General features: G+C 36.5%; 2 protein-coding genes across 4 annotated transcripts in view; one reads left to right on the top strand and one right to left on the bottom strand.

The window, feature by feature from the left end:
* The window catches only part of RPRD1A (regulation of nuclear pre-mRNA domain containing 1A), a 1,137,547-nt gene that overhangs the window by 214,298 nt on the left and 904,144 nt on the right, over positions 1-19,105 (top strand). The gene's annotated exons all lie outside the window — the stretch shown is intronic.
* The window catches only part of KIAA1328 (KIAA1328 ortholog), a 327,696-nt gene that overhangs the window by 186,708 nt on the left and 121,883 nt on the right, over positions 1-19,105 (bottom strand). For both annotated transcript variants that reach the window (XM_049769723.1, XM_049769724.1), the window contains exon 6: positions 12,372-12,493. In XM_049769723.1, coding sequence (XP_049625680.1) covers positions 12,372-12,493 — 122 coding nt within the window. The remainder of the gene's footprint in view (positions 1-12,371; positions 12,494-19,105) is intronic.

The raw sequence follows: 19,105 nt of genomic DNA, 5'->3' as shown, positions 1-19,105 counted from the left end.
GCCCCTGCAACATGGGCTGCATCATATCTTGCTTGCGGTATCCCAGGGCCAAGCAACACTTTATTCTCGGGCCCTAATATTGAACCAGCACACAAGTTCACTGAGAATTGTCAGAAATGGCCCTGAAGCCTCCTGAGAACCACTTTGGAGACCCTCTCTACACAAGAATTGATTGAACAGTATACACAATTCCCATATACTCCTTTATTCTGTTGATAGTTTCCCCAATTTTTGACATCTTCTATTAGTAAAAAAATATTTGTTATATGGATAATCCACATCACTACTGGCACATGATTAACTAATCTATAAAATCTTTTTAGTTTACAATAGGGTTCATTCTTTGCATTTCTGTGTAATCCATTCTATGGGTTCAAGCAGATACTCTAGCTAATTTTTTTGTCTGTTTTGGGCCACATCCAGTGGTGCTCATGGGGTTTGTTACTCCTGGCCCTGCACTCAGGGGTCATTCCTGACAGGTTTTTGGAACAATATAGGATGCCAGATATCAAACCCAGTTTGGAAGCTTGAAAGGCCTAGCCCCTGTGCATCACTCAGGTGACTATCACCACCCTTCTTGATGCTGACCTTTTTACTTTATGTAAAAGGTACTTGCCTTTAACATATAACTTGACTTGTAATCTTCTGCAGTAAATATAATTTACTTTTTCCTGACTAGATAATATACTAGTCAGAATCAATTAATGTAAATGAATAATCATATTTCTCATGCTAGTAGGTAAATCTTCCTTTACTTGCCAGATAATTCTCTATGATAATAAGTAGTACCATTAGTAGAATCTCTCTAGGTCACAATTTTTTATATGTATTCCTGCAATAACAGTTTGAATTAAACCACACTTTGAATTTACTTTCTAAAAAGGAAAAATAACTGAAAAAAAAACTTACCTATGGATTTTGGTAGTGGTAGTTGTTAGAGGTCAGACATATAACTGCCCTTTTGATTTGCCTCACAGTTCACAGTGGCACAGAAATTCAATAGACAGTCAACTTATTATTCAAAATTTATCCCATCCCATATGTTGTTAACAGAAGTTTGCTGGATCCTACACTCTAATCATTATGATTCATATCATTGTTCCACACTTTAAATAAATCTATGTCAAAACAAGTCCTAAAAACACTTTTCATATTAATTGTATACAGAATCTTTGTGATATAATTGATATATTACCAGGTTTATAAAGATCACTCATCTGTCAAGCATTGCTTCTCCTATCCTATTTTCCTGAGCTACTAAAAGCATGTATTTATTTTGATAATTTTACATATAAGATTTCAATTTTTATCATGGCACAATAAGAACCATACAAACTAGACCAACCAAAGGAAGAGATTTGTTATGAGAACACTTTGGAATTTTTTTTGAGATATTTCATAAACGTATACAAGTTGCTGCTAAAATTACTTATTTAGGAATACAGATCTTAAAACATATCTAGGAAGCAACTCTACAGACAAACCAAATTTACCAGGATATTTCATATGGCTATCAAAAGCAAGCTTTCTTGGGGCCGGAGCAATGGTGAAGCAGTAGGGCATTTGTCTTGCACGTGGCTTACCCAGGACAGATCTCGGTTCGATCCCTGGCATCCCATATGGTCCCCCAAGCCAGGAGCAATTTCTGAGTTTATAGCCAGGAGTAACCCCTGAGCATCACCGTGTGTGGCCCAAAAACCAAAAATAAAAAATAAAAAAGTAAGCTTTCTTGCATTTTTCCAGAAGTTCTTCCTTTTATAAACACTTGAATCTTGGAATTTTCAGACCCCCCCCACTTTAAGGATTAATAAGTAAAATTCTGACCCATAAGTAAAATTTCTCAAGTACCACCAAGGTGATTCTCTTGTCTGGCATCAACGGTGCAGTTTTGTATTTTCAGAGCCTAGGGCTAAATTTTTAAGCCTGGTTGACTAAAATTTCATGGGAATACTCAACACACACCCTGAGCATGCTTGGGAGACCCACCCCGAACCCTATTTTATTCCTTATTTAATGGCAATACTACTTACTCTCAATTACATGAAGAGTTAATGATACACTGTACTAAGTGTTCATGTACAGGTGGCCCTGAAAATGAATAAAAAGGGAAAAAGATAATAAGGGATAGTTAGGCCTTGTATGTAGCTAACTCCAGTTTGATCTCAGGCACCATATACGGACAGACCTCTGATCACTACCAGGAAAGACTTCTGAAAACAGAGCCAGGAATAAGATAAAAGTACTGCAGGGGGGGGCCACCTCTCTCCAAAAGTGGGAGGTAAACAAAATCACTGCATCTATTTTTTTTAAAGTAGTGTTAGTAAAGAGCCTTATCTAAAATTAGGTTTTACAAAATGTAGAGAGGAACAAAACTTTACATTAATTTCTGTATGGTATAAAAAAATCTAAATTTATCTATTTTTGCAAATATCCAACTTTTAATGCTTATTAAAACATTCTTTGCCCACTAAATTGCCCTACTACTTTGTTGAAAGTCAACTAGCCAGAACTGTTAGATTTATTTCTGAATTCAGAATTCAATTGCATCATTTTGGCTGAGCTATATCCTGTCTTGAGTATTGTAAGTATTAGTTTTCTATTTTTGTAGATCAACTGTTATGGCTTAAAATCACTCACACTGCTTAGCTCCAATTTCTGTGAGTAAGAATTCCAAGCAATGTGAAAGGTTCTCTGCAGTTTCTCACAGACTGAAATCTAATTGTCAACTGGGCTGGACTTTAATTTGCAATGTCTTGAAAGGGAATCTGCTTCTAAGCTTACTTAGGTGTTGACAGAATACAGCTCTTCATGGTTTTAATACTGACATTCCCATTTTCTTGGCTTTGATAAAGATCATTTTTAGTAGTAACTGTCCACTTTTATTTTCAAAGTCAGAATGGTGTGGTGAATCCTCCATAAGCTTCAATTTTCTCCGGTCCACTTTTGCTTCTTCCTGTTTTTCTCATGCAATTAGGTTGACCCTCCCAGGTAACCACCTACTTATTATAGCATATGGCTTCTCCATATTCAAGAATTTGTATCATAGGGTTCAATCAATCACAAACAGAAAAATACTATGAAGTTGGTCTCTATGATGACATAATCTGTATTAAACTGTGCACACTTTCCTAAATAATACAGCATAATAGCTATGTATCAATATTAATATATTATATATTACAAACATAGAAATAATGTGGAAGTGATGAATAGATTATAAAAATATCGTGCCATGTTATACGAGATGAGTATCTACAATTTTAACCCAGGGAAAAGGCATAGGAATCAGTCTCATAGCTATTTAGGGGTGAGTGTATAGCAGTTAGTTACATGAATGAAACCATCCACCAAGGGACAAAGGTAGTCCTGTTAAAATCCTACTATTAAACCATAAATTTAAAGTCAATTTTTAAATGAGATTCACATTTTTTATCTATTTTTATTCTTTTTTGCATTTCTGTATAATCTTTAGAATCAACTTATCAGTTTCTGCAAAAAATGATTTAAACATGCTGGAAATATGACAGAAATTGCATCTAATCTATAAAAGAAACTTAAAAAGAACTGCCAATTTAAACAATATTGCTTCTTGTAATTCATGGCATTTGAATGTGTTTCCATTTATTTAAATCATTGCTAGCCATGTCTGCTATTTTCAGTGTACAACTTTTGCACTACTTTTCTTAAGTATATTCATTTAAAATTGTTCATTAGCAGTAAAAAGTAGTAAAATTGATTTTCCTCTATTGCCACTATACACTAAATCTTTGATCTTATCATTTCTATCAGTGTAGGTTTCATTTTTTTTTTTTTACTCTGAGCCAGACTCAGCGGTGCTCAGTGCTTATTTCTGGCTCTGGTTTCAGGGATCACCCTTAGTAGTGCTCAGGGTAACATATGTGGTGTCAAAGATTGAACCTGGATCAGCCACATGCACAAGAGTCAACTTCTGTACTATCTCTCTGGCACTACTAAGTCTTTTCTGAGTATGTGTGTGTTCATTAGATTTTTCTGCACATATGATCATGTAAATTGCAAATAACAGTTTCAATATTTTACAGAAAAGAGGCTCCAATATAGTTTTCTTTCCTATGTAAAAATATTGCATGCAAGTGTACATCATATATATAAATATAACATCTTATGTTTTATAAGCTTACCAATAGTTTTATCACTGTTTTATTTACTTAACTTCTAGACAGTTTTAAAATCAGAAATATGCAATCATCTTTAATAACTCTATTTCTTTTGAGGGGTGTCCCTCCCAAGTGGTGCTCAGGAATCCCTGGTAGCTCTCACAGCAATTCTTGGCCAACCAGACCTGAGGTTCAATGCAAGGGCTCAAGAATTCAGAGCTCTAAAGAGCTGTGACACAGAAGAATCATGCAGGATTGGCTACACACAAGGCATATACATTAACTACTATAACTATCTCTCTTAGGCCACAACTCTATTTCTTTTCTGTGATTTGAATCACTGTCTTGTGTTCATTTTGTATGTTTAAAGACAGATTTTGTGGCTTTAAACTGAAAAGACTTGCATTGATGTTTACTATAAGACAGGTATACTAACAATAAATTTAATCTTTATCTAGAAATGTCTTGATGTCACCTTCACTTCTGAGGGATAATTCTGATCATTCGGTTTGTTTTTCTTTAGGCTTTCTCAATATGCTATCTCACTATCTTTTCTTTATTGTTTCTGATAAGAAGTTGGCAGTTAATCATATTTTATCAATATCATTTAGTATTTATACCACAAGGAGCTTAGGAGTATATTTGAGCTAGGTATTTTATTACAGCTATCCAAAGAACATGAAATTGTCTTTGATTTGGTTTTCTTGTCAGTTAGAAATATATTGATACTTTTAGATCTGAACTGTTAATAAAATTTTGGCAAAGTTGAAGTTATTTTTTATAATAATCTCAAAGATAGTTTTGTTTTAGATAAGTTCACAATAAATTGGAATCAAAATAGCAAGAAGCTCCATTATCATGTGACTGATGTGGGACTTTAAGAAAAAAAAAAGCAAAAGAATACATGAAAATAGAGAATAGCAAGTCATTCCAAGATAGTGTAGCCCTGAGCACTACAAAATGCTGTTTAACAAAAGTACAGGCACAATATTAACAGAAATGACCAGGAAAATTTCAGCATGTACCTAGTAACAATTAATCCTTAATACATAAGATTATTGCTTCATCCTTCTGAATAAATTACTTACGCTAGAATAGAAAATCATGAATAAGAATTAAAATGTTCTTTTTTGGGACTTCCTAAGTGGTGCTCAAGAGATCCAGGTCCACACCTAAATAAACTAAGTCAACAGATTGCCATTCAATCCTAGGGTCCAAGAATGTGGTAGAGTTAGGATTTTGCTGTGCTGGATACTAACAGTGCCATCCTGGTAATTTTGTGTTGGTCCCCAGTTCATTTCCATTGATGCTCGAGGTCTCCACTGATGCTCAAGGTCTCCAGAGATACTCGAGACATCAAGAATCAAATCTGGGTGAGACATATGTTAGGTGTTTTTGTGCCCTAATAGTTGTACTCTTTTCTTTTTCACCGAAAAAGTCTCCAAAAGGCCCTTTACCAGAATAGAGGCAATTCAATTATTCCAAAAGCCTGTGGCTAAAACATAGTTTTTATCTGTTTTATAGCAAAAGGAAAAACCTCAAGAAGATATCAGATTTATCTTTTTACATTTATATGCCAATAAATGAAGCATTAAGAAAAATAGTAAAGTACGTTTAATACCAACATTTCTACACTAGCATGGAAAATGCTACTCAAATTGTACCTTGAGTTTTCCCCCCTTAATATGAAGAAAATATTGCAACATATCTTAAAAGGGATAACCTATTAAATAAGAACTAAAGTAGAAGTAGGTTGAAATTCAGATTTTCCCTCCAAAATTGAACTGTGATAAGCAAAGCAACAAAACAGTTACTGGATTCTCTCACATCCAAAGCCAAGATTTAACTGGGGAATGAACCGATTCTTTCCTTTTGTGGAATCAGGGAATCTGTGATCTCTTTCTTTTGGTTTGTTTTTTGGGGCCACACCAGTGATGCTCAGAGGTTACTCCTGGCTCTGTGCTCAGAAATCAAGCCTAGTAAGGTTTGGGGGGTCCATATAAGATGCAAGAGATCAAACCTGGGTCAGCTGCAAGTTGAGTACTTTACTCACTGTACTATTATTTTAGCCCTGAATCTGTGGTCTAGGATGTGCAAAGCATGTAGCCTACCTCAGAACTCAGCTTCAAGCCCCAAAGAAATATATTATATGAAAATGGAAAACAGACACAAACCAGTAACATATCTTAAGCTATATAAAACAAGTGAGGAGCCCTTCTAGAATTCACAATGGAGAACTTGCAATGCTGAATGAATTACAATATGAATGTAGAATGCATTCATCTTTAAGGCAAAGTAGAGAAGAGAATGGGGTGGAAAACAGAGGGAATTTTTACCTTGTAAATGGAGCAATTTCCTTTCATGAAAATGGCAGAAGTTGAAAACGCTAGTGTTTTGGAGCACTGGGGATTTAAAAATACTATTCGCAAAACCTATAATATTCAGTTTGAGCCAGATGGCAACCAACATAAAGAAACTGAGCGAGTCTCTCAGTCAAATGAATGCCTCATAAAAAAATGAACTGCTGCCATCTTCAACAAAATCTTGAGATGAGTTTTTAAAAATACTTATTCTAAGAGCTTGGAAATTTTATGTTTTAAGTTTTACACTGTGGCTACTCAAAGGAAAAGCAAAAGATTTATCAATATTCTAGTATAATTGTGCTCCTATCTTCAAAAACCTATTGTTATCAGAATAAGAGCCAAATGGATTAGTCCTAGAAACAAAAAGATATAAAACAAACTTAAAATTCTTAGCTACCTCGAGTTTTTCCTGACTTATTTTTCTCTCAATAAACTAAGGGTTCAGTATGTGTTCATTACTTGATTTGCCAAATTGCTAGCTGGGCAAGTCACTGATTTCCTTTGTCTAGGGCTCCTTTTCTAAAATGGGGGTAATGGTCTCACTGGGTAACTGATGACTAAAGGATTTACTGCATCTTCAGAACTTAGAACAGAACCTGGCATGCAGTAAGATTATATAAGAAGAAATAATTGCCTTTATGATGCTTATTTTAGACACTGAGGTTATAAAGTTTAATGCAAATGGATGTCTTTTTTTTAGAAGCTTGGTGAGAGTCAGGAGATAATATAGTGATTAGGGTACATGAGCCTTAACCCAGTTTGATTCCTGGTATCATTGGTCAATCAGCGTCATATACAGGTAGTACTGGAGGCCCTTAAGCATTGCCAGAAATAGCTGTATAGGCCCCAGCATCATGAGAGACCCAGATATCCAGGATACCTAAGAGTCTCACATAGAATTGCAGATTGGGCAGAGCCAGGGCCTCCAAAGCATCACTTCCCCTAACTGAATTCCCCCTAAATCAATCCCCCTGTATTCCCCAAAAATATTTTTAAAAAATTAAAACATAAGGGCCCGGAGAGATAGCACAGCGGCGTTTGCCTTGCAAGCAGCCGATCCAGGACCAAAGGTAGTTGGTTCGAATCCCAGTGTCCCATATGGTCCCCCGTGCCTGCCAGGAGCTATTTCTGAGCAGACAGCCAGGAGTAACCTCTGAGCACTGCCGGGTGTGGCCCAAAAACCAAAAACCAAAAAAAAAAAAAAAAAAATTAAAAGATAAAAAATTGGTGAGGGAGCTACATAAATACATAATGACTACACAAGAATAAGAAAGAGCTATGATGGAGATAGGACACTTCAAGATAACGCTTCAGTACACTAATCCTGATTTAGGTTCTCGGTATGCATAATGACAGAATGTGAACGTGTTAGTCAAATTTATTTAACACCTATTATATATTAGGAAATAAAAGAAAATACTAACTTTTCCTCAGAGAAGCCTGTACCACAGAACAAGGTGGCCTAGTCCTTTTCAAATGCAGAGTCTGCAAGTGGCTTTTAATTTGTGATTTTCCTTACACTAAGTCTAAGACATGACCTAAAATTTGATTACCAGGTACTTCTAAAAACACAACTAAATTTTTTTCTTGAGTTTTTTGGTTTTTGGGTCACACTCGGCAGCACTCAGGAGTTACTCCTGGATCTACGCTCAGAAATCGCTCCTGGCAGGCTTGGGGGACCATATGGGATGCTGGGATTCGAAGCACAGTCCTTCTGCATGCAAGACAAATGCCCTACCTCCATGCTATCTCTCCAGCCCAAATCCAACTTTTGTTTTGTTTTGTTTTTTGGATCATACCTGGCAAGGTTCAGGGGTTACTCCTGGCTCTGCGCTCAGAAATCACCGTTGGCAGGCCAAGAGGATCATATGGGATGTTGGGATTCAAACCACTGTCAGTCCTGGGTTGGCTGCTTGCAAGGTAAACACCCTACTGCTGTGCTATCTCTCCAGCCCCTGACCAACATTTTTTTTAACGTGACATCCTGATATGAGGAAACGGCAAAAACTTGAGCTAAGAGAGGGTTGGCCTCTCAGCACCTGATGGTATGATGTAACCAGGAGACATGTCATCCTTTGCTCTAAGCAAAAACCAAAATTGCTATCTACAGAAGACCGACTTTGACAAATATTCGCTGGACAAAACCTATCAAGGGCCCAATGAGGAAGTTTCTAGCCTAGGCCTTGGCCTAGGATTTGTACAAAAACCAAGATCTCTAATTCCAGAGGTCTAACTTTGACAACTGTGATTGAGCAGAACTTCTGGAACTATGCTGAAAGACTATACCCTAGGGCCTAGGCTCCGTTTTAGGTTCTGAACAAAAACCAAGTCCACTAATTACAGAAGACTGATTACAAAGATGGAACAGAACTCCTAGAACCATAAAGAAAAACTCTCTCCTAGCCTTCACCCTATGACTTACACAAATAACAAGATCTCCAGCTCTACAGAGGTGGGATAGAATCACCCACATCTGAGTGGAAAGTTTCCTGGCACCATAAAAAGACCTTGGGGTGTGCAAATGAGTGAGCATGGAGCCCGTAGTTGTTCTCATGGCAATATGCTTCAAGGGCGGAGAATCCCTGTATATCTTAGGCCAAGGGAATTCCTGGTAATTTTCCCTATATTTACCATGCCTATGCAAAAACAAACAAACAAAAAAAGAAGAAATACAACCCTTTTTTAAGAAGTTGATGGTCCGGTATTTTTTTTCCTCTTTTTTTCTTTTTCCATAGCTGATAGTTTTGGTTTTTGGCTTATTCTGTGTTTATTCTTTTTGTAGTCTTGTTGATGCTCCCTTATTGTTTTTTGTTTCTGGTTTGTCTTGTTTTACTACCTTGTTCTTATTTTTTCCCTTTCTTCTTCTAAATGGATATTTATAACACCTTGACGAACTCCTCCTAGTTTTTCTCTTTTTTTGTTTACCTTTTTTTTCTTTTTTCTTTTTTCCCTCTTCCCCCAGATGGTACCAAAGCCAGACAGTTGAATGTTCATTTGGTGGAAATAAAAACTGATCAGACACGGATACCAAATCTAAAGTCAACAACAACAAAATCTATACACAATCTACAACAAGCTGTACAAGGGGGGAACAGTTGCACTAGCATTACAGGGGTAAAGGAGGGAGATGTAGGATGCATGCTGGGAACAGGGGTGGAAGGAGGACAACACTGGTGGTGGGAATGCCCTCACTTATTGTCACTATGTGCCTCAAGTATTACTGTGAAAGAATAGTAATTCACTTCGACCACAATAAAAATAAAACAAAACAAGCAAACAAAAAAAATGATTAAATGTTAGATTTCTCTTTTGACTATTTCTTAGGTCTTAATCAACATCCACAAGTCTCTAAGGCCTTTTTCCTCCCATATACTTGCTAAATGGATCATCTTCATTTTTGCCTTGTAACGCACATAGGTCAGAGAAGGAGAGAGAGGAAACGCAAAATTCAAAAACCAGAAATTTAACTTTAGGCTAAAATTTTCTTTAGCTCACACAAGAGAAAACTAGCAATGAATACCTTAAAATATAATAAATACTGGGGCCAGAGCGGTGACACAAGTGAAAGGCATTTGCTTTGCACATGCTGACCTAGGATGGACTGCAGTTCAATCCCCTGGCATCCAATATGGTCCCCCAAGCCAGGAGCAATTTCTGAGTGCATAGCCAGGAGTAACCCCTGAGCGTCACCTGGTGTGGCCCAAAAACCAAAAAATAATAACTAAAAAAATAAATAAATACTATTCTGAGTGCCGGGGAAATTTCATATAAACAATCAAGATTAAATCCAACCTTCCTCTGACTCATTTTATAGCACAAGTTTAAAAACAGAAAGTACGTTTAAATTAGAATACAAGCAAACCATTCACACTTTGGACATTTCCTATAAATGCTGACTTAGAAAGTAAGATTTGTCAAATTTCACCTTATATATTCCAGCAAAATTCTTGTATTTTTTTGTCTGTTTGGTGACCACACCCAGTAATGCTCAGAGCTTATTCCTATTATTACTCAGGAATTGCTCCTAGTTCTCAGAATGATAAGTATACAGAATGATAAGAACTGAACCTGGATCAGCCACGTGCAAAGCAAACACCCTACCTGTTATACTATTGCTTTGGCCCTAAACCTCTTATTTAAAAAAAAAAAAAAGCTTTTTAAAACTTTTCCATATGTTAAAGCCATGGGTTCATAATTGGAGGTTTCTTAGTCAAAGCTTTTTTTTTTTTTTTTGAGGGGGGGGGGGTCGGGCCACACCCAGTGATGCTCAGGGATTTCTCCTGGCTATGTGCTCAGAAATCGCTCCTGGCTTGGGGATCATATGGGACACCCAGGGATCGAACCACGGTCTGTCCTGGGTCAGCTGCATGCAAAGCAAATGTTGTGCTATCATTCTGGCCCAAAATTCTTATTCTAAGAATGTTGTCCCCAGGAAGAGGAGAGGGCAATTGGAGACATTGGTGGTAAGAAATGTGCACTGGTGAAGGTTGCTGTACATTGTATGACTCAATCATGAACTTAGCTGTAAAAAAAACAACTACTGTATTATGAACAACCTTGTAACCACAGTGTTAAAATTAAAAAATATATATGCAAATTTAAAAAATACTTTAAAAATAATGTTTTCTCTAGGTTAAATAGCTGGGTTGTTGAAACTCAAAAGTTTGATTAGGATCCAATAATATACAAAGCAGGAAACTAATACATTATTTAGGTCTTAGTATTTAATATGAATGACTTTAATTCTACTACATGGTTTCAGTTGTTTTTTATTTTTGTCTTTCTTTGTCTGCTTTTGTTTTTTATCACAGTGTTTTAATATATTAGGTTTATCTTCAGTCATTTAAAATTTAATTAAATGCTATGGAAAAGATACCAAGTATAACTTATTCAAGAAAAAAGTATAGTTTTAGAATTTGTTTATATAGGAGAAACTCAACATGTTTGTTTTATATAGCAACTAGCAGACTTCACAATTATATAACTTGTTTGATGAAACAAATAAATGTTTATATACAAATATTTCATATATATTTATGTGCTACTACATATATACAAATATAAGACCAAGTAAAATATTCCAATTTTCTTCAACATTTTTAAGTTGTCAAGTTGCAATTAACCATTTGAAATGTAAATATTAGTTAGGAAATGTTTAGGAGTATTGTACATAAAAACAAGGAGTAAGAAACATCCTACTTGATCTTAATTAAGCAATAGAGCTGTAAATTTTCTTTATAATTCTTGCTGCATTTTCATATAATCAGGAATGTCCTCACTGACCCACAGTCTGTTCCAAGTTATCATTCCTGACCTCTGGATCCCAGAAAGAGAAGGAAAATGGATTAAAGGAAAGAGAGAAGCTAAAGATACCAATTTAGGGGCTGGGAAATAGCTCAGCATTTGCCTTGCACACGGCTGACCGAGGTTCGATTCCTGGCATTCCGAAGGGTCCCTTGAGCCTGCCTGAGGCGATTTCTGAGGGCCAGGGGTAACCCCTCCCCTGAGCACTGCCAGATATGACCCCCCCCCAAATAAAGATACTAATTTAGGGCCCGGAGAGATAGCACAGCGGCATTTGCCTTGCAAGCAGCCGATCCAGGACCAAAGGGGGTTGGTTCGAATCCCGGTGTCCCACATGGTCCCCCGTGCCTGCCAGGAGCTATTTCTGAGCAGACAGCCAAGAGTAATCCCTGAGCACCGCCGGGTGTGGCCCCAAAACCAAAAAAAAAAAAAAAGATACCAATTTAAACACAAGCTATCTTTGCATGTTTTAAAACAAATTATATACTGTGACAAAATGAAAGGCAAAATACTTATGACAGCTTACTGCTCCATTAAAAAGAAGAAAGGTAAGAATAACAGTGCTTACCTGTTGTTCTTGCTCTCTTGCAGTACCTGAGAGAGACATGGTGAGTTTCTCCTGCTGCTCTGATAAATATTTCTGATACAGGCTTAGAAGTTCTTGGCATTCTATAAATTGTAGCTGGAGAGGTGAGATTGCAAATTAAGGGTAAAAAACTAATAAATTGATTCAACCTGAATCCATCAATGCTGCTTTTCCAATAAACATAATAACGATACAAAAGGTAACCATGTTTGGTCACAACATAAGTACAACCCTCAGATGAACATATATATGTATTGCCTCAATCATTAAGTAATAAAGATTAGCAACATTATCCCTTTAAAGAAAGATTTCTCTAACATATTTAAATAAACATAATTTATTTTACAGGCACAGATATATACAAGAGTTTGTGATCAAAATCATATCTTACACCACATAAAAACATGAATTTAAAAGGGATCACTAACTTAATCATAAGAGCAAAAAAGAAACTCATATACCTTTTCAACTTGGATTAGGCAATGGTCACCTGCAAGTTAGCAATCAAAAATAAACTGGACCTCAAAATGAAAAACTTTATGCCTTAAGGAACATTAACTGAAGACAGTCCTTAAAAAAAATCTTAGGGCCCGGAGAGATAGCACAGCAGCGCTTGCCTTGCAAGCAGCCGATCCAGGACCAAAGGTGGTTGGTTCGAATCCTGGTGTCCCATAGGGTCCCCGTGCCTGCCAAGAGCTATTTCTGAGCAGAGAGCCAGGAGTAACCCCTGAGCAACGCCGGGTGTGGCCCCAAAACCAAAAAAAAACAAACAAAAAAACCAAAAACTTCAAATCACACATATAAGAAAATATATTTGTAAAGTTATTTAATAAAACTACCACCTATGATTCAAAATTTAAAACTACTAAATTAATTAAAAACCACAAAGGACCTTTTCAAAAAGAAAATATAAAGAGGAGCGGGAGAGAGTCAGGGGTAAAGGTTTTTAGCCTTACACACAGTAGATCTTTTGATTGACTCTGTGGTCCATATAGAGCAGCACCAAGAGTAATCTCTGAGCAGTGATAAGTTACAATAAGTTACAATTGTGCATCTACCCAGAGATCTATAATAAAGATGGCAATGACAAAGATGCAAAGAAGTAAATCCTCTTTACTGATACTAATATAAAAATTTTATTTTTAAAAAACAAAGAAATAAAGTTTAAAGCATATAATTATATATTTATATATACACGAGAATGAAAAAGTATGCCCACACAAAAATTTACATATGCATAATTTTTTTTTTTGATTTTTGGGCCACACCCGGCAGTGCTCAGGGGGTTACTCCTGTCTCTCCACTCAGAAATCACTCCTGGCAGGCTCAGGGGACCATATGGGATGACTGTATTCAAATCAGGCCCATCCCATGTTGGTCACAGCCTTACTACTGTGATATAGCTCTGGTCCCACATATGCATATTTAGAACCAATTGATTACTCATGACAATCTTGCCCAAATCACTATACATATTCAATGTAGTTCCTAAAAAATATACATAACTTTTTTCGTTTGTTTTAGGGTCACACCTGGTGGTGCCCAAGGGTTACTCCTGGCTCTGCACTCAGGGGTCATTCCTGGTGGTGCTTGGGGAACTATATGGGATACTGAGAATCCAACCAAAGTCAGCTGCATACAAAGCCATGTCCTACCAGCTGTTCTATCACTCTGGTCCCTAAAAATACCCACAATATTTTAAAGACATTTCGAATGCTATTCAAATTTCTATGGAGTAATATTCTGCCCTCCCCCCTCCAATAGTAAAAGTAATTTTAGAAAAGTGAAGTTGGGAGGCATCTATTTCCTCAATTGTATTGTATTGATGAAGCTGCAATAACCAAAAGTGTTGTACGAATAAGAAACAGAATCTCAGACCAAAGAAATAAAATGGAGAGTCTAGAGACAAATCCTCTGGTATATAAAGTTAATCTTCAATACAGGTAAAAAACATAAATGAAATGAACATGGAAAGTCTCTCAACAAATGGTGGGGTACACTGCTTGGTCACATGCAAAAAAATAAAGCCAGATCTCTAACAGCATCCACATGTGTGTGTGCGTGCGTGCGCACATACACACACACACACACACAAACACAAATCAAAATGGTCTTAAAGACTTTGATATCAGACTTGAATCCTTAAGTTATAAAATATTCAAGGAAAAAATACGTAGAATACTCCAAGGTACTGGAACGACTTCAAAAATCTAATACCACTGACCAAGCAAAGGAAAGCAAAGATAAGCAAAAGGAACTACATCAAACTAAGAAGTTTTTATACTACAAGAGGAACAACCAGAATAAAAAATACCACACAGAATGGAGAAAGGTATGCCTACCACTCATCTTAGAAAGGGCTAATATAGGGCCAGAAAGATAGCACAACACAAAGTGTTTGCCTTGCATGAAGGAGGACAGTGGTTTGAATTCCGGCATCCCATATGGTTCCCTGAGCCAATAATAACCCCTGAGCGCTGCTGGGTGTGATCCCAAAACAACAACAAAAAAGGGCTAATATAATTTATGGGTCACAGCAAAGGCGGTTCTGAGAGAAAAAATTATAGCTTTGCAAGCACAGAAAGGAAGAAGGGGTCTACATAAAAAGCTTAATGACACAACTTTTATAATTAGAAAATGATCAACAAAAGGAAACAAAATTAGGTAGGCAGAAGAAAATAACAAAGCTTAGAGCAGAAATCAATGAAGAGGAAATACAAAAGACAATCTGAAAGATCAATGAAAGAAGTTGGCATACAAAAAAAACTACAAAACCCTGCTTTAAGATAAAAGAGGACACAAGGAAAAGGAGACACCTACCCTGCTCATGAATTGGGAGGATTAACATCACCCAAATGCAATACTTCCCAAAGAACTGTACAGATTTAATGCTATACCTCTAAGGATACTCTTGACATTCTTCAAAGAAGTGGATCAAATACTCTTGAAATAGATTTGGAAAAATTAACACCTGTGAATACCTAGAGCAATCCCTAGGAAAAGGAATATGGGAGGCATTACTTTCCCCAACTTTAAATTGTACTACAAAGCTAAAGTCATTAAAACAGCATGGTATTGAAATAAAGACAGACTCAGATCAGTAGAACAGACTTGAGTAGTCAGAGAATGTTACCCAGGTACACAATCAACTAATCTTTGATAAAGGGGGAAGAAATGTAAAATGGAGAAGGAAAGCCTCTTCAAGAAGTGGTGTTGGGACAACTGGTCAGCCACTTGCAAAAAAGTGAAATCCATCTAACACCATGCACAAAGGTCAAAGGCAAATGCATTAAAGACCTTGATATCAGACCTGAAACCATAAGGTATATAGAAAAACATGCAGGTAAGACACTCCATGACATTGAGACTAAAGGCATCTTTAAGAAAGAAATGGCACTCTCCAAACAAGTGGAAGCAGAGATAAATAGATGGGAATATATTAAGCTGCACTTCAAAGGAAATAATGCCTAGGATACAAAACCCACCCACAGAATGAGAGCAGCTATTCACCCAATACCTATGAGGTAAGGGGCTAATATCAAAGATATACAAGGTACTGACAGACTAAACAAGAAAAAAAAATCTAACCCCATCAAAAAATGGGAAGAAGAAAGAACAGAATATTTCTCAAATAAGAAATACAAATGGCCAAAAGGCACATGAAAAATGTTCCACATCACTAATCATCAGGGAGATGCAAATCAAAACAACAATGAGGTATCATCTCATGCCACAAAGATGGCATGCATCACAAAGAACAAGAACAATCTGTGCTGGCGGGAATGTGGAGAAAAAGGAACTCTCATTCACTGCTGGTGGAAATGCCATCTAGTTCAGCCTTTATAGAGAACAATATGAGAAAAAACCTGGAAATTGAACTCCCATTTGACCCAGCTATACCACTCCTAGGGATATCTTAGGAACACAAAAATACAATACAAAAATGCCTTCCTTACACCTCTATTCATTGCAGTACTATTTACAATAAACAGACTCTGGAAACAACCAAGATGCTCCCCAACAGATGAATGGCTAAATAAACTGTGGTATAAATACTCATGGAATATTATGCTGCGATCAGGAGAGATGAAGTCATGAAATTTTCTTATACATGGATGTACATAAAATCTATTATGTTGAGTGAAATAAATCAGAGGGAGATAGACACAGAATGATTTCACTTACCTATGGGTTTTAAGAAATAAAAAAGACTTTATTGTAATAATGCCCAGAGACAGTAGATATGAGGGCTGGAAGGAGCACTCATGATATGAAGCACACCACAAAGAGTGGTGAGTGCAGTTAGAGAAATAGACTGACAACTATCATATCAATTTCAATGAGTGAGGGAAATAGAAACCTGTCTCGAATACAGGCAAGGTGGAATGGAAGGAGATGGGGGGCATTGGTCATGGGAATTTTGTAATGGTTAAGGGGGGTATTCTTTATATGACTGAAACCCAACTACAATCATGTCTGTAATCAAGGTGCTTAAATAAATAATATTTAAATAAATAAATAATATTTAAAAAAAAGAAAAAATACCAATTCCTCCCAATGAGCTAGGTAAAGTAACAGTCAGCAGTTTAATAGTAACATGTAAGAATAGCATTCATCCATATCCACTTCCTGTTCTAGCATATTCTGAAGTACCAACTACATTATAAAAACTAAAGTTCAATCCCCAGTACCCCATATGGTCCCCCAAGCATCACTAAGCATAATTCCCAAGCTCAGAGACAGAAGTAGGCCCTGAGCACCACCAGGTTGTGGGGAGAGAGGGAGGGAGGGAGGGAGAGAGAGAGAGAGAAAGAGAGAGAGAGAGAGAGAGAGAGAGAGAGAGGGCAGGGGATGGGAGGAGATAGATGAGGAGGGGGGAGAAGTAAAGTGAAGGAAATATGTCCAGAATAGAAAATTTATAATATAGAACTTGCAAAAAGTGGTTGATAAGAGCTGGGGCAGGGAAACATGGAGCCAATGTTTATGGGTATGGGCTTTTGGGAGAAGTAATGAATATATATCTGAATTTAGAATGATTATACTTATAGAATATGGAGTATACTGAAAAGGATGTGAATTATATCTTAATGAAACTGTTGTGAAAAGAGCAAGGTTAAGATAATAATTTACCTGTGAAATTAATGACTAATTTACATAGAAATTTAACTATTAAACATAAAAGAATAATAATTTGATTTTTGTTTTTGCTCTGTTCTTACTTAATATCAGTGATGTTGATGTTTTATTCATAAAAACATCTCAAAATTTTCTTCCCCATACCTCCTTGTAATGTGTATAGTCTACTATGAAGAACATAGCAATCTAACTTGCATATTCTCCCACCGATCCTCAAACATGCAAAGGACTCAGAAGCTATTAATTGAAAAGGCAATCTAATTGTGTAGTTAGGTATCTATCAGACAAGTCTATCAGAGTTCTTTCCTTCCATACCATTATGGAACTTTTTTTTTTTTTGGCCTTTTGGGCCACACCCGGTGATGCTCAGGGGTTACTCCTGGCTATGTGCTCAGAAATCACTCTTGGCTTGGGGGACCATAAGGGATGCCGGGGGATCGAACCTAGGTCCGTCCTAGATTAGCGCGTGCAAGGCAAATGCCTTATGGCTTGCACTACCACTCCGGCCCCCATTATGGCAATTTAACTGTTTCTTATTTTGAAGCAGGGTGGGGAGTCACAATCACAAGTGCCCAGGAATTATTTTGGGCTCTATTCTCAAGGATCATTCTTCTTGGATTTCTTCCCATTTTTTTTTGTTTTGTTTTGAGGTGACACCCAATGATGCTTAATAGTTACTCCTAGCTCTGCTCTCAGAAATCATTATTGGTTTTGCTCAGGGGATGCCAGAGACAAAACCGGTTGGCATGTACAAAGCGAGTGTTCTACCTGCCATGCTTTATCTGGCCCCACAGATTAATTTTTTCAGATAGGTTTTATCTTCATTTGCTATACTATAGGTATAGAAATTATTATCCAGTAATATTATTTTGCAAAAAGACTTAAAACGGGTCATCATAATTAAGGGTGGAATAGAATTTCTTAAATGTCAAAAGTAGTGATTGGTTTCAGCATTCTTTAACATTTTCATAACCTAATCATTGCTCTGGGCAGATTCCTGTTCTAATAACTTTTGCCAATCATGACTGCATAAATAACTGATTACTTCATTATTCTCATTATTAACCTTTAATAAAAAAAGCTATAGATGGTTTATAAAAGATGAGCTTGTTCAAAATAAAAAAACGGTTGCTAAGCTTAGAGAATACATTAATTAGAAGAGCTTGTTGAATACTCAGCATCTTATAAAGAACAACAGTCACAACAATAGCACGAAGAGAGGTCTTAATAAGCTAATGTGTTTCCGGAGTCAATATGTATTAGAGCAGGATAGGTTTACATTTTTATGCTTTTCGTCAGCAAGCTCCAAAAAACTGAAATGATTTGTAGTAGCCCCCAAAGTGTCTGCCAGCTGTAATGTATATTAATTTTTTTAAAAATTTATTTCTAGCTGTTACCATAAGCAGCCATGATTATAGTGGGTGAACATATTAGCTAAACACAAGATATGAATTTTATTCTGGAAAAAGAACAATTATACAGCCTAACAGTTAAATGTCAGTATTTGAAGGCAAATTAAGGCAAATCCATTTAAACACATAATACATAAAAACAGGCAGCATAATCTTTAGAAACTTTTT

This window comes from Suncus etruscus, chromosome 3 (genome assembly GCF_024139225.1).
Source record: "Suncus etruscus isolate mSunEtr1 chromosome 3, mSunEtr1.pri.cur, whole genome shotgun sequence".
NCBI classification, from domain to species: Eukaryota; Metazoa; Chordata; class Mammalia; order Eulipotyphla; family Soricidae; genus Suncus; species Suncus etruscus.
Note: the sequence above shows the minus strand (reverse complement) of the source record. Positions and strands in the feature narration are given on the sequence as shown.